At 38.8% G+C, this 12,539-nt stretch overlaps 2 protein-coding genes across 3 annotated transcripts; one reads left to right on the forward strand and one right to left on the reverse strand.

The window, feature by feature from the left end:
* The first annotated feature begins 2 nt into the window (after window positions 1-2).
* On the forward strand, window positions 3-4,501 carry tpgs2 (tubulin polyglutamylase complex subunit 2). 2 transcript variants are annotated; one of them, XM_015025074.1, is made up of 7 exons: window positions 3-187; window positions 284-363; window positions 447-534; window positions 1,051-1,191; window positions 1,335-1,448; window positions 1,563-1,726; window positions 3,631-4,501. In XM_015025074.1, exons 1-7 carry the CDS (start codon window positions 106-108, stop codon window positions 3,844-3,846), a joined length of 885 nt encoding a protein of 294 aa, XP_014880560.1. In that variant the 5' UTR covers window positions 3-105; the 3' UTR covers window positions 3,847-4,501. The 2 variants fall into 2 exon arrangements, with proteins under 2 accessions (XP_014880560.1, XP_014880559.1); XM_015025073.1 differs by having other exon boundaries at window positions 4-187; window positions 3,628-4,501.
* A 1,846-nt stretch (window positions 4,502-6,347) lies between these two features.
* On the reverse strand, window positions 6,348-10,483 carry aqp7 (aquaporin 7). Its single transcript, XM_015025071.1, has 6 exons — window positions 10,145-10,483; window positions 8,051-8,177; window positions 7,820-7,957; window positions 7,612-7,730; window positions 6,797-7,014; window positions 6,348-6,684 (listed from the first exon to the last, which is right to left on the reverse strand). Exons 1-6 carry the CDS (start codon window positions 10,268-10,270, stop codon window positions 6,540-6,542), a joined length of 873 nt encoding a protein of 290 aa, XP_014880557.1. The 5' UTR covers window positions 10,271-10,483; the 3' UTR covers window positions 6,348-6,539.
* Window positions 10,484-12,539: the final 2,056 nt, after the last annotated feature.

A 12,539-nucleotide genomic window follows, 5' to 3' on the forward strand; every position in this document is an offset into this window, starting at 1 on the left:
AAGGTTTGCTTGTAAACTGCTCTTGTCGCTTCCTGTGACTCGATGCAGAAGGAAGGATGCGTGAAGGATTTCTGAGAAATTTCTGTTAATATTTGTGCATAAATTATGATAATGGAAGACACAAAAGATGCGTTTGTGTTCAAAGGTGTTGCTGAGAGGCTGACCCTCGGAATTACTCGAATACTCGGTTTGTATTGTCTTATATGCCATTTATGCTGAGACTAGCTTGCAATAAATATGTTACCTTTTAAACATGTTTTGCTTTTTGTCCATTTTGGTCCAGAAAACATGCCAGGGGTGGTGGATGTGCGCTTCGCAGAGAGAGACCCTGCAGAAAAGAGGACCCTCCTGTCCTGGGAGCAGGTAGAATAAAATTAGCACCTTTTCAAGAATTTCGTTTTGCCTTTTATCATATTTATGTGTAACTCATTATATTATTCCTTTAGAAAAACACGTGTATTTTACCAGAGGATTTGCGAGACTTCTATCTGACCACTGATGGATTCACATTAACCTGGAGTGTTAAACTGGACGGTAAGTGGCCTCCTAGCATAGCTCAATTTTAGCAAGTTTACGATGTACTAAAAGGTAATTTATTACAACTATAAATACTAATTCCTTACATGTTTCATGTTTATTTGTGGTCATTTTCATAAATTACAGTTCCTCAGAAAATTACAATATTGCATAAAACTGTATTTACATTAGTTTTAAATACAATATCATATATATATATATATATATATATATATATATATCTTGTGTAATGACATAGTTTTCTGATAAACATAATTCTTTACCTGTAAATCAATATAAATGATTGAACTACTTACTGTGTGATTGATCTACATGAGTCCCCATTTTTAAATGTATTATTTGAAATAACCAAAATGTTCTATGAATATTTAGTTTTGTTCTACTGATATTTCACCCACTTAATTAGTGAGTTTTTAGATTTATTCAGAACATATTTAAGTTGTATCCACTAAAAACGACTTTTTAATTTAAAATTTTTTATCCGTTCATCCATGACTGTATGTTATCTTTCAGATGAGTGCGTCCCTTTAGGTTGCATGATGATTAACGGCGTGGGCAGGCTGTGCCCGCTGCTTCAGCCTACGTCTGTTTTCTCTCTCCCTAACGCCCCATCACTGGCTGACCTGGACTGGGAGGAGAGCAGCTCAGAAAGTGGTAAAACTCACCTGACCGATTCACGCACATGATTTATTCAACAGCCTCCGCGTGCCACTTTCAATTACATCTATGCTGCGTGTGCTTCTTCGCACAGGAAAGTAAATATTTGTTCGGGATCCATTATTTCCTCTTTTTGTCAGGACTGGAGCCTGCACCGTCTGAGCCTCATTTTGATGCCCGGAGTCGTATTTATGAGCTGGATTCCTGCGGCGGGAATGGAAAAGTGTGTCTGGTTTACAAAAACTGCACTCCAGGTGTTGCGTTCACGTTTACATAATATCACTTTTATTAATTAGAAGCACAGAGAAAACCTGAAGACGGTGAGATTTTCTGTTACGTCATATTGATCTCGCCATTTTGTTTTTCAGGAGTGGTCGCACAGCACAGTGAAATCTGGTTCCTGGACCGCTCACTGTGCTGGCATTTTTTGACTGCAACATTTTCTGCCTACTACAGACTGATGATAACACACCTGGGCCTACCTGAGTGGCAGTATGCCTACACACCATATGGTCCAAGCCCGCAGGCTAAGGTAGATAATGGGAGGATGTAAATTTTTTTTGTTGTATCTTGTTTTGCTATTTCTTATCCTCAACCGAAACCAGATATTTACATACATAATAAGCCAAAAAAAAGGGAGGGATTTACACCTGTTTCAAAGCTGTAAGTATATATGTATTTTAAACATTTTGCTGGCATTTTGGTCCCTTCCTCCTAAAATAACTGGTGTAACCAGGCTAGGTTTGTAGATCACCTTTCTCACACACATTTTCAGCTCTTCACACAACTTTTCTATGGATCACAACCATGTCATGTTAGAAATTCCTGCATCTGCTGCAGTGTTGATGTGGGTCTCTTCAGTCTTGTATTTTCTTTAATCTTGGAGAGATGTTCAGCTTTTTTAACGTAACTGCTTTTTGATATATTCTCCAGTTACTGGCTAACTTCTTCACTATCCCATTGTGTGTGTGTGTGAAAGTGCGCGCGTGTGTGTGTAGGACACTGAAACTTTCCCTTTTTCCTTTGAACAATTATATGGTTGTAGTAGTAGTAGTTCAAAAAGCTATTTCTGTCAGTTTCAAATCTTTCCACACTTGTATATCTGATTATGATTGTGTTGTTTTGTGATTTATCTGTCAATCCTCAGATTGATAGAGAAATACAGTTGTGGAAAGTTTGAAAAAAAAAGTCGTCCTTAAAACAAATGTCCTTTGCATTCATTTTTATATAAATATTCAGGAATAAAAAATGGCATTTTTACTGTTTCTCTTACATTTGGGCTTTAAACTGGACTTGTGGCTGTTAAACTGATTGTGGTTCAGATGTTAAACATGTACCATTAAAACTTCCAGTGTTTTAGAATAAAAAAAAAAGAACAAATCAGGGCACCACCCATTACAAACTGTGATTTAAACCATTTCTAGCTAATGGGGTATAATACAATTCGATTTGACAAGTTTCCATATAGCAGTTTTCGAAACGGATCTGATTTAACGTCTAGATCTCAAAGAAGGATTGACATAGTTCTTTACCACAAAGCTAAATCACAAGCAAACGTTACTTTTGTGTCGTTTTGTGATTTTTGGAACGTACAGATAAAACCGAAGTGCGTAAATATTTTTGCCCTCCAGAAATTTGACCCTGAAAATATGTTGAATTTTAAATGTTGTAATAGAAAATGTCATTTCAACTTTATTTCATTGTAATTTTATCTAAATTTTGGATTGATAGTGTTGAATGTATATGAATGTTTCTCCTTAACATTTCGTCGCTGTGTAAATGTGAGAGCACATATACCTATGAGTTTAGTTCTGCTGTAGGAAGCTCTAGCGGTTTCTGATAAGACTCCTTGTCAGCTCTCATTTCCTGCCATTCATGTTTGGGTGTGAGTTGTTGTTTTTTTTTTCTTTCTTTTCCAACGAAAGTCCAACTGAAATTGTTCCATCCAAGGGGCGGTTGCATGACAGTGGATAAAAATGTGGCTCTGTTGTCCACCTGGTAACAGAGATAAGTTCGGACTTTGGGTGTGTTCTGTTTTTTTTCCGCTGTGTCTATATAAATATGTGATGTTCAGTGAGACGGGTCTTCGAACACTTTTGCCTTCGAATAGAAGTGAAGAGGAAGATTAATCTTTCTCTAGTTAGTGGAACAGACTCTCATTCTTTGATAGCAGAAATTTCCACAACAATGTAAAACTTTGGGGGATCCCTGACTGTAGCTTTATCTTATTTTGTATTTTTAGCACAATGGTTTATTTTATATACTTTAAAACACATCTAGCTGCTGTTTTAAAACATAAAAAAAAAAACGGTGATGGATATTATTTTATTTCTTAATCCTCTGTTCTAATCTTCTAAACCTTTTGTCACAACTCTGTTTGGAGTATCAAGTAGATGTTGTGTTCATGTTCTCATGTGCTGGTTTTCTCTGCAGCAGTGGGCGTCCCTCTACCAGCCCCTGATATTCAGCAATGAGGTTAGCCAGACGGATTCGGCTGCAGACGTCTTTCTAAACAAGCTGGATCCCACAAAGGCCTTCAGAGGCAAAGCCAAGGCACCGCCCCCCAAGAAGAAGCAGTCGGCCCAGTGCAACTCTGGAGGCGCTGCTAAAGGGCAAGGCAGCACGGGAAGACACGGTGGAGCAAAACGGTGAAACCAATCCGATCTGGAGAGAGACGTTTGCTGCTGTGCAGCTTTCTTTTTGTCTGTTTCGCCACCACATCCTAAAAAGACTGATCTGCTGTCGTCTGCTTGCTTGAACGCAGGTTTTTGTAACACTAGAGCACGTTGTGGAGCATGCGTAGTCCGTAACCAGGATTTAAATGGCCTCGCCTGTGTTCGGTTTGGTATTTACGAGATATTGACGGATTTAAAACTTTACCAGAAAATGAATCCTTCTGAGCTGACCTTGGGCCAGTCGCTGGTTTCTAGGTATACAAATATTTTGCAAAAAAAAAAAAAAATCTCACACCACCTTTTGTGTTGTTTTGTTTTTTCATGCTGTTGCAAAAAACAAAAAACTGAGACAAGTATACCACCCATCACCAGCTAATATTAGACATTTAGCTTGAATGCAAAAGGGAATAGAAATGTGTGCAATAACCACTGGAAAACTGCTGCTGTCTTTATTTTATATTGTTTTTCTTATTTATAATGTATAGAAATTGACATAATAATTAAATGCAAGTTTTAATGTATACAAGATTGTTATAACTTTAGAAGCAATATGTCAATACTGCTGCAGAAATTATGATTGTCTCCTATGTTTTGAATAAAATGACTAATTAATGTTACACTTTTGTTTTAAATGTCTGTGTAGGTGTTGTGGTATTTGCACCCGAGGTCGTCATAAAGTGTGTCTTATACTGGCTGATGTCTAATCTGAGCTCCTTTAAATCAGTGTTCCTACTAACTGTTACAAAAAAAAAAGCAATCATAGAAAACATTTGGTATTAAACCAGTAACAAATCTTTCTTTTCATGTTTTCTGCTTCCAGAAAATATAAAAGAGAACTGCTTTATGGTCATGAAGTTAGGTGACCATAACTTCATGGTCCGTGGTATTTCAAAAGCTTTGTCATTAAGATAACCCACATGTTTCCGTTTTGGTCCAACGTGATATTTCATCCCGTGTTTTTGTTGAGTAGGATTTTTCATCGTAGTTTTACAGTGTTCATTTTTGACACAAAAATGAAAAACGGCAAAAATGACTAAAAACTACCACAAAATGGTCAGGATTTTCTTTAATGAGTAAAAAATATTGAAAACCAATTAAATCTAATTTCAACTGTGTGCAGTTGCAGTGTTTCTCAAGCTTGTATATTTCACTAAGAAATTATTTTCATTTAAGTCGTAAGAGACCCTAAACAAATCTATTTGTCTGACTTCATAGATTATTCCACTAACTTTTGTCAACTAAAATATAGATTAATAAATCAAAACAATTCTAAAAGGAAATGAGAAAGGACTAAATTGGCAATAAAACTGAATTATATTTCAGTCAAAAATGTAGAATTAAGACTAAATCAAAATCCTCTAGCATTCTGATAGTTTGTTTCTCTTTGTAGTTAAGGACTTTAAGATGCGATTGAACATAATAAAACTGAAATCTTAAGCCCATCATCATTATAATATAATTCATAGAATTGTCTAAAGACTTGTGCTGATTGCGGTTCTGATCCCTGTTTGAACCAGTTAGACTCTTTGAAAATATGAGAGATTTTAACTTATGAACAACCTAAAATAGCACCAAGGGCCCTCCTGTCAGTAGAGATTATATATTCAAGTCTGAAAGTCATGTTTTCTTATAGAAGACTATAAGAAAACATTCACAAAATACTTTCAAAGCCACGAGTTCAAACCGACACATAGTCCTTTCTAAATATCCCGTCTGGACGCAAGAGGACAAGGACAACAAGACAAAAAGCCTAAATATTAAACACAAAATAGTGAAAAGGATAAACTGATTCCCCCCAACCCCTATTGTGATTGTGTTTGTACATGAGGATGTAAGGACATTTACTCAGCCAACAGGCCAGGACCCAGAAGAAGGTTACTGCCGATGTTATCACTGACGCAGGCTTCAGCTTTATGCATTTTAAACTTCCCAAAGTTTAAAAATGTTTTGGAGCACTGCGACTTTGAATGTTGTGGTTATTTACTCAACGTTGACAAACTAAAGGCATATATTAATATATTGCATCATTTCAGGAGCATCTTTTTTCTATCTGTCACACTTTGTGTAAAAAAGAAAACCTGATCAGACACCATTAATCAATATTTCCTAGACTTCCCGACTGCTGTGCATTGAACTGACAAAATCTATTTGAGGGAACTTATTTCAGTCCTTGTACTGCTGCCCTTTGAACGCTGTGAGGAGCTGGCTCCTGCTGCTTCTATTTATTTTCAAAAAGTTGTTTACATCTTGCATACCCTGACATTTCACGAAGGACCCCAGGCTCTGATCACTGCCGTATGATCTTTTGCCTCATAATACTTCTGTCTTCTGCCTACGCCGCTATTCCCGATGGGAGATAAAAACTAATCACAAAACAATTGTCTTTAATTGTCTGTGTGGCAAGAAACGTCATTATCTTTGTTTTAAGCATGTTAATTCCTTCATAGTTTAAAAAAATAGGAAGAATACGTGAGCAGAAAACTTTGTAAATTGGTTTAATTATTATAAAATTATGCGCACTGCAGGTATTGTTCAAGTGCTTCAGGAATGTTGTGCAGCATGTTTCAACAGCATCCTCAGATCTTCACAGCTGCACAAGCTCTTTGTTGTTTCCATTTGCTTCGAGTTTCACGTGGAACAGATGTTTCGCTTCTTCTTTGGCGGGAGAGATTATTCCTCACTGGGATCCTTCTCCTGGTACTGTTCAGAGACGGCTGGGTGGTGCATTTGTATACATACCTTGTAAAGCCCTGCTCCCAGCACTGCACCTATGGGAGTAGCCACTATAGGGACCCAGAACCAGCCATTTCCAGCCCTACAAAGAGAATGACGGACATATCGAAACAGTTGGGGGTGACCAAAAACACAGACTTTATCGTTAAAAGTTAACCGGAGCATATCTCAAAAAAAAAATTCCCTGAGTTCACCTGAATACATCCAAACCCCAGCCTGCTATTGCAGTGAAGAGCCTGGGTCCAAAGTCTCTGGTGGGGTTGATGGCATAACCACTGTTGCTGCCCAAAGAAATGCCAATGAGGACCACCAGAAGACCCACAAAGATAGATTCAGCCCCCTTGGCCGCTGGCTTGTTCTTTTCATCACCTAGAGCTGTCAGACACAGCATCAGTATGGCCGTGCCAAACACCTGGCAAACACAACACAAACAATAATGACGACTCCGCTTTCCACGGTATGAAAAAGGCAAATATGCAACAACGCAAAACACTGCAAGCAGCAGATTTTAGATTGAACACTGGGATGGAAAGAAAAATGATACAAGGCTTAACTTTTTCTTCTTTTACAAATATAAATCTAAAAACTGAAGACCGAGAAACACAGCAGACAGAGAGCGGATGAAGTTGCGGAGATGTTTTTAAAGCCGAGTTGTGTTATAAACCGAGCTGAGATGTTTAAACCGCCTTTAAACATCTCATGGTGCACTGTTTCGTTTATTATATGAGCATGAAAATGGCACAGCTACGTCAGTGCTTTAAAGGGTCAAATCAACATCATGCGTCATAATAGCCAAGTCCAAGTCCGCAAACTAAATCTGACTTAGAATAGGTAACTGGGAAGTTCATGCTCATAGGTGCTCTCCATACAGTTTCCAGTATCCAGTCCAGTTTGCAGATGGAACTTTACCACAAGAAGGAAGTTTGTAAAACAGTTGAAGAAAGAAAAAGGGATGAACTCAATAAATCTGATTTGTGGTTGTAATTCTTTAGCTAAGTTTCATGGCTACCTGGTCAACAAAGCCACCTAACACAGAGAGGTATGGTGCTGGATAAGTGGCAAATATCCCAGCCGTGGCTCTTTCTCCAGTAACACTCAGGTTTCCACCAGCATAAGTAGAAATGGCGTCTGTAAGTAAAATGACATAACTTTTTATTTGAAACCATCAGAAAGAACAGTGACAGTGCATGTCAAGTGTATAGTATCAGCAGACTTACCATAGTAAACACCATAAACTGTTGCTGCTGCAAGAAACGATCCAAACAGCTGAGCAAAAATGTACAAGGGGAGCCTCTTCCATGGTAGTTGGCCATAAACACACAATGCAAAGGAGACTGCGGCATTCATATGAGCCCCTGGAAAAGAGAAACAAAAGGGTTACAAGAGTCATGTCATCTGCATATGAACACCGAAGCCTTTGAAGTCATTTAAGCGATCTATTCTCTTACCAGAGACAGTTCCTCCAATATGAACCCCCATTGCAACAGCCAGGCCGAAGCCAATGTTGATGCTGAAGAAGGTTCCGAATCCTCCTTTACCAGTCACAACCTGGGCCACCGAACCCAGACCTAATGTCTGGCAAAACAGGAAAAAAGGAAAAATATCAACTGTTTAAACACAAGGTTAAGTGAAAGTTAAGGTTTTCTTCAACAAGTTTGTGTGAAAATTTGTATAGGACCACAGGATTTACTTTTATATATATATATATATATATATATATATATATATATATATATACTATGTCAAACATTCTGCTCCTGAGATTTACAACTTATTAAATTCCCAGATGTTTCTGGAAGGAAGGAAGGAAGTTTTACCATCTAAATGCTGAATATATTCTGCTGTTTAGCTAATTTTACTCTGCTTAATACTTTAAGCTGTTATCTTTGTTTTAAGTGCCCGTCCATCATTAAACAGTAACTACATCCCAACTACTTATAGACAAATCCAGTAAAGTTTAAAACCCTTTGTACCTCCAAGCATCTGTAATCATCTCAAATATCGATCAGGAGATAACCATCACGTTTTTATCTCATCATGCCTGGGACTCTTACATATTTGAATAAGAACAAACTAGACTGACTCCAATCAGTTGCACAGCTTCTAACAAGCACACAATGGAGACAACATATCGAACACATTTTTGTCTCATTGCAGTGGTTGTTTTGAAATGTCTTTTACAGTGTTAAGCCCACACAAGAATGACATAAACAACCCAAAAATGTGGGAATCGTCAAGTTACTCCAGCAGTCCAGAAAAACAAACTACAATCCCAACCAAGTGGGTCAAGCAAGTCCCAGAGAGGGGGTTTGTTCAGAGGCCACCTCAGTGAAAACAACAAACTCTGGCAGAAAGTTTCTGGTGAGCAGCCAGATAGAACAGAGAGGGCAGAATCAGTCAGTGGAGGAGGCAGATCAGCCTCGACACCGTCAAAGGACTTAGGGACAATTACTTAAAGTGGCAGGCCATCCTCAACCCACTCTGGGAAGGCACTCGCTATAAGAAGCTGGCCATCCATCCCTCTGTTGAAATCCAGTAGCATGAAATGGAAGGCGGCCCCTGCTTGGCCCTTTTGCTTTAGACAGGATGTTGAGGCAGAAGTAAGCAATCCTCCACCGCCTTCGGTGGATCTAGGTGTCTGAAGAGGCAGGCTGCTTAAGCAAAGTGCTGCTTGTGGCGATAAATGATATCACCATGGCTGTCAGTTTAGAACAAGGCTGGGGGTTTGGAGACCTTGGACACTGGGCAGAGGATGGGGACAATGAAAATGATCTGGAAGAAGTGCATGAGAGGACAAGTCTCTTTCTTAAGATGGAAACCAGAAACTAGAGTCAAAATATACTAGTCATTGTATTTTTTCAAGCTCTATGATGCTTTTAAGTTTGTTTGTTTGGTTTTTTTTTTACATATAGAAAGGTACTATATAGACAATCTCTACTTGGTTATAAACTTATGATTCATCATTGTCTCTTCTAAATCTGAACTCTATGAAACACTGTTCAGAGAGAAAATCGCTGACACTGACAAACAACAGGAAATAGTCAAAGCTGGATTCTCGCTGCAAAATGTGATAAGTGTTGAGGTCAAAGGAGTGTTTAAATTTGACTTTGTTTGCAACCCTTATTTATCTGCTAGTCATTGTCAAGATTTTCTTTCCTACTGAGTCTTCCTTCTAGTTTCTCCTAGTGTATTAGGTATCGGATTACTGTGACCTTTTGACAGATAACATGTGCCTTTTGAAACTCTCTCCATGTGGCCAGCAGCTTGACCATTGCTCTCGTGACGCAGCGTTTCCTGGTTCACCCACCGGCGCCCACCAATCCCCTCTCACAGAACATGTGACATAAAAAAGCTGCTTGTCTGTGTGCATTAGAGAGTCGGGGCAGGTTATCAGGGTGAAGAGCACGGTATTAATAATTAATGACATATGGTTGTTGTTACATATGCAGGCAAATCATATGTTTTGAACACGAAGGACAGCTATTGATAAAAGAACACTACAACAGAATAAACAGGATTCCTTTCTGAATTTCTCGTCTTACCATCATGACATACGTTGAAAGAAACTCAGCAAGTCCCACTCGTGAGAGTTCATTCAGCCAAATCCTGGGTCGCCCTACTTCCAGTTTGCCCCGCATGGAGACCTCCAGTTCCACTGACTGCCCCATGTCTTTGATTGTCTCCTCTTTGCTTCAGTCTTTTGGTAGAGGTTATAGATTTGGCAAAAAATAAAAAATAAAAAACTTACAGGCCTCTCATCTTCAGACTCCTGTGAAAAAGATATAAAGTCCCATGTCAAATTGTGGGGGGAAAAAAACAAACTAAATCATTTCCTCTTCTCTTCTGTTTCCCTTTCCTCCCACTGTCTGTGTGTGAGTGTGTGTGTGTGTGCACGCGCGCGCGTGTGTGTGTCTGTCTCTCAGTCTCCCTCTGTCTCACTAACCCTTTGGGTTTGTCCCACAATTTATAGCCCTGATCCAACCCCACCTTCTGACGGATTTACTCAAAACCCACAGCCAGAACCTCCAATACTTTTTGGCCAATGAGGAAAATCAATTCGCTGTGCCCAACACTCCTATGAGGAGGGCATAAAAAAACAGAGCTAGAAGATCTTCACTGAGATCCATCGTGGGCCTTCCCAAGTCTAAATTCATGTTTTTGCTGCATTTTTACACATAAGCTCTATTGATTGACAAAATATCCAGATGTGGAAAAAATACAGCACAAAGTATAAATTGCAAAGTCACAGATGATCTACACTTTACAACACAAAACTACAAAGTTCACATAATCACATCAATCATGCGCTAAAAGCCTGACACAAAGGGAGGAAATGAGATTTAAAGTGAAAACAGCTGATGAAGCCTCTAGTCACTTTCTGCCAGAAGAATTTACTGTACAGTTTTTAATGTCTATTTGAATTGCTTCACATGAATACTGAGTGTCAGCGCCTTCTGAAAGTCAAATAACCTTTCCTCTAGTGCCACCAAGAGGCTGATATTTGAAAGACGGGGTAAAATGCAAAACCAGTCCATTTGTATGGTTCTATGGATGGATGGGCGCTTATGGTTTATCACTTATCGTGATAAATTTATTAACATAAGAATTTTGATTTATAGCTGTCACAATAAATGCTAATTAATGATGCTTAAAACCTCCCAAACTGCCTTTGTCAGGATTTATAGTAAGAAATTCTGACAAACTATTTGTTTAATGAAAGTATTAATGGATACCAATACATTTGAAAATGCAGTTTTCAAGTGCAGCTTAGGCTATGTTTACACGAGACCACTGGCTAATTTTCGGATGTTGATTGGGAAAAAGCTGCACTGCAGGGGCTGGCTGGACCGTCCCCCTTTCAGACGGCCCTAGTTGTGTTTGCATTGAGAGAGCTGCCTCGAAAGTGGGCGGGGCCCATCATAGATCAAATTTATGTCTCCAGAGACAGCGGGCCACTTTGGTTTTTAGTTCTTTTGTTTATTTTATTGTTCATATGGAGTTATGGGAGGTGGGGGGGGGGGGGAGTTACTGCTTGAGTTGTGATGGGGCAATGTGGATTCTCCATTCAGGATCCCCATAAATTTTAAACCGAATGAAAATAACACGCTATTGAAAATGTCATTGTTATTTTAAAAAATTTATGGGGTCCATAGGTTTTGACGGCCCCCTGTTAGCTGCCCGTGCAGCCATCTATTCTGCGCATGTGCGCTTTCACACTGGCAGAGTATTTCACACGTCCGCAGGAGGTGTTACAGAAAAGTTTTTCCCTGAGACCAGGTTTCAGTAGTGATGGTATGAGAGACTCTGGTCACTGATGTGTAAACTAGCGAAACTCAGTCATACAGCTAAAAGATATAAGGAGTAGTTCTTATCCTCACTTATCGTTTTCGAAATAGTACCGCAACATATCATGATAAAACCTTCGTCGTCACCCCTTAGCCCAATTTGGCTAACACAGTGACTATGGTCCTCACAATACTTGACTATTACGTGTACGTGACAAGGACATTTGATGAATGCAAGGCTTGATTTTCTTAACTGAAGATCTATAACTGAAACTGTAACTGAAACACAACTGAAGGCAAACTACATTACTAGATAAAAACGTACACTGCTGTACGTTTTATCAACAGAAGAAAAACAACAACACATGCCTATGAATCTTCCAAACACATAAATACTTACTTACTAAAGACGAAGGTTTTTCAAGAAACAAAGTATATAAAGTACATTCAGAATGTTCAGGGGCCGTTTACTTTCTTCTAACTGCCTTAATTCTTGTTGACACGTTACAGATGTAGTTTGCTGCTAAGAGCGCTCACTCGGTCAATTTTCTGCAAATACAACATGACAAAGATCGTTTGTAATACAGATGAAATTATAAAAAAAGTGCCATTTTTGGCATAAATTTAGTCATACAATTTTCTAACTCTGAAC

The sequence above is a fragment of the Poecilia latipinna genome, unplaced genomic scaffold (genome assembly GCF_001443285.1).
Source record: "Poecilia latipinna isolate Pla-1442-1.1 unplaced genomic scaffold, P_latipinna-1.0 Scaffold3936, whole genome shotgun sequence".
Taxonomy (NCBI): Eukaryota; Metazoa; Chordata; class Actinopteri; order Cyprinodontiformes; family Poeciliidae; genus Poecilia; species Poecilia latipinna.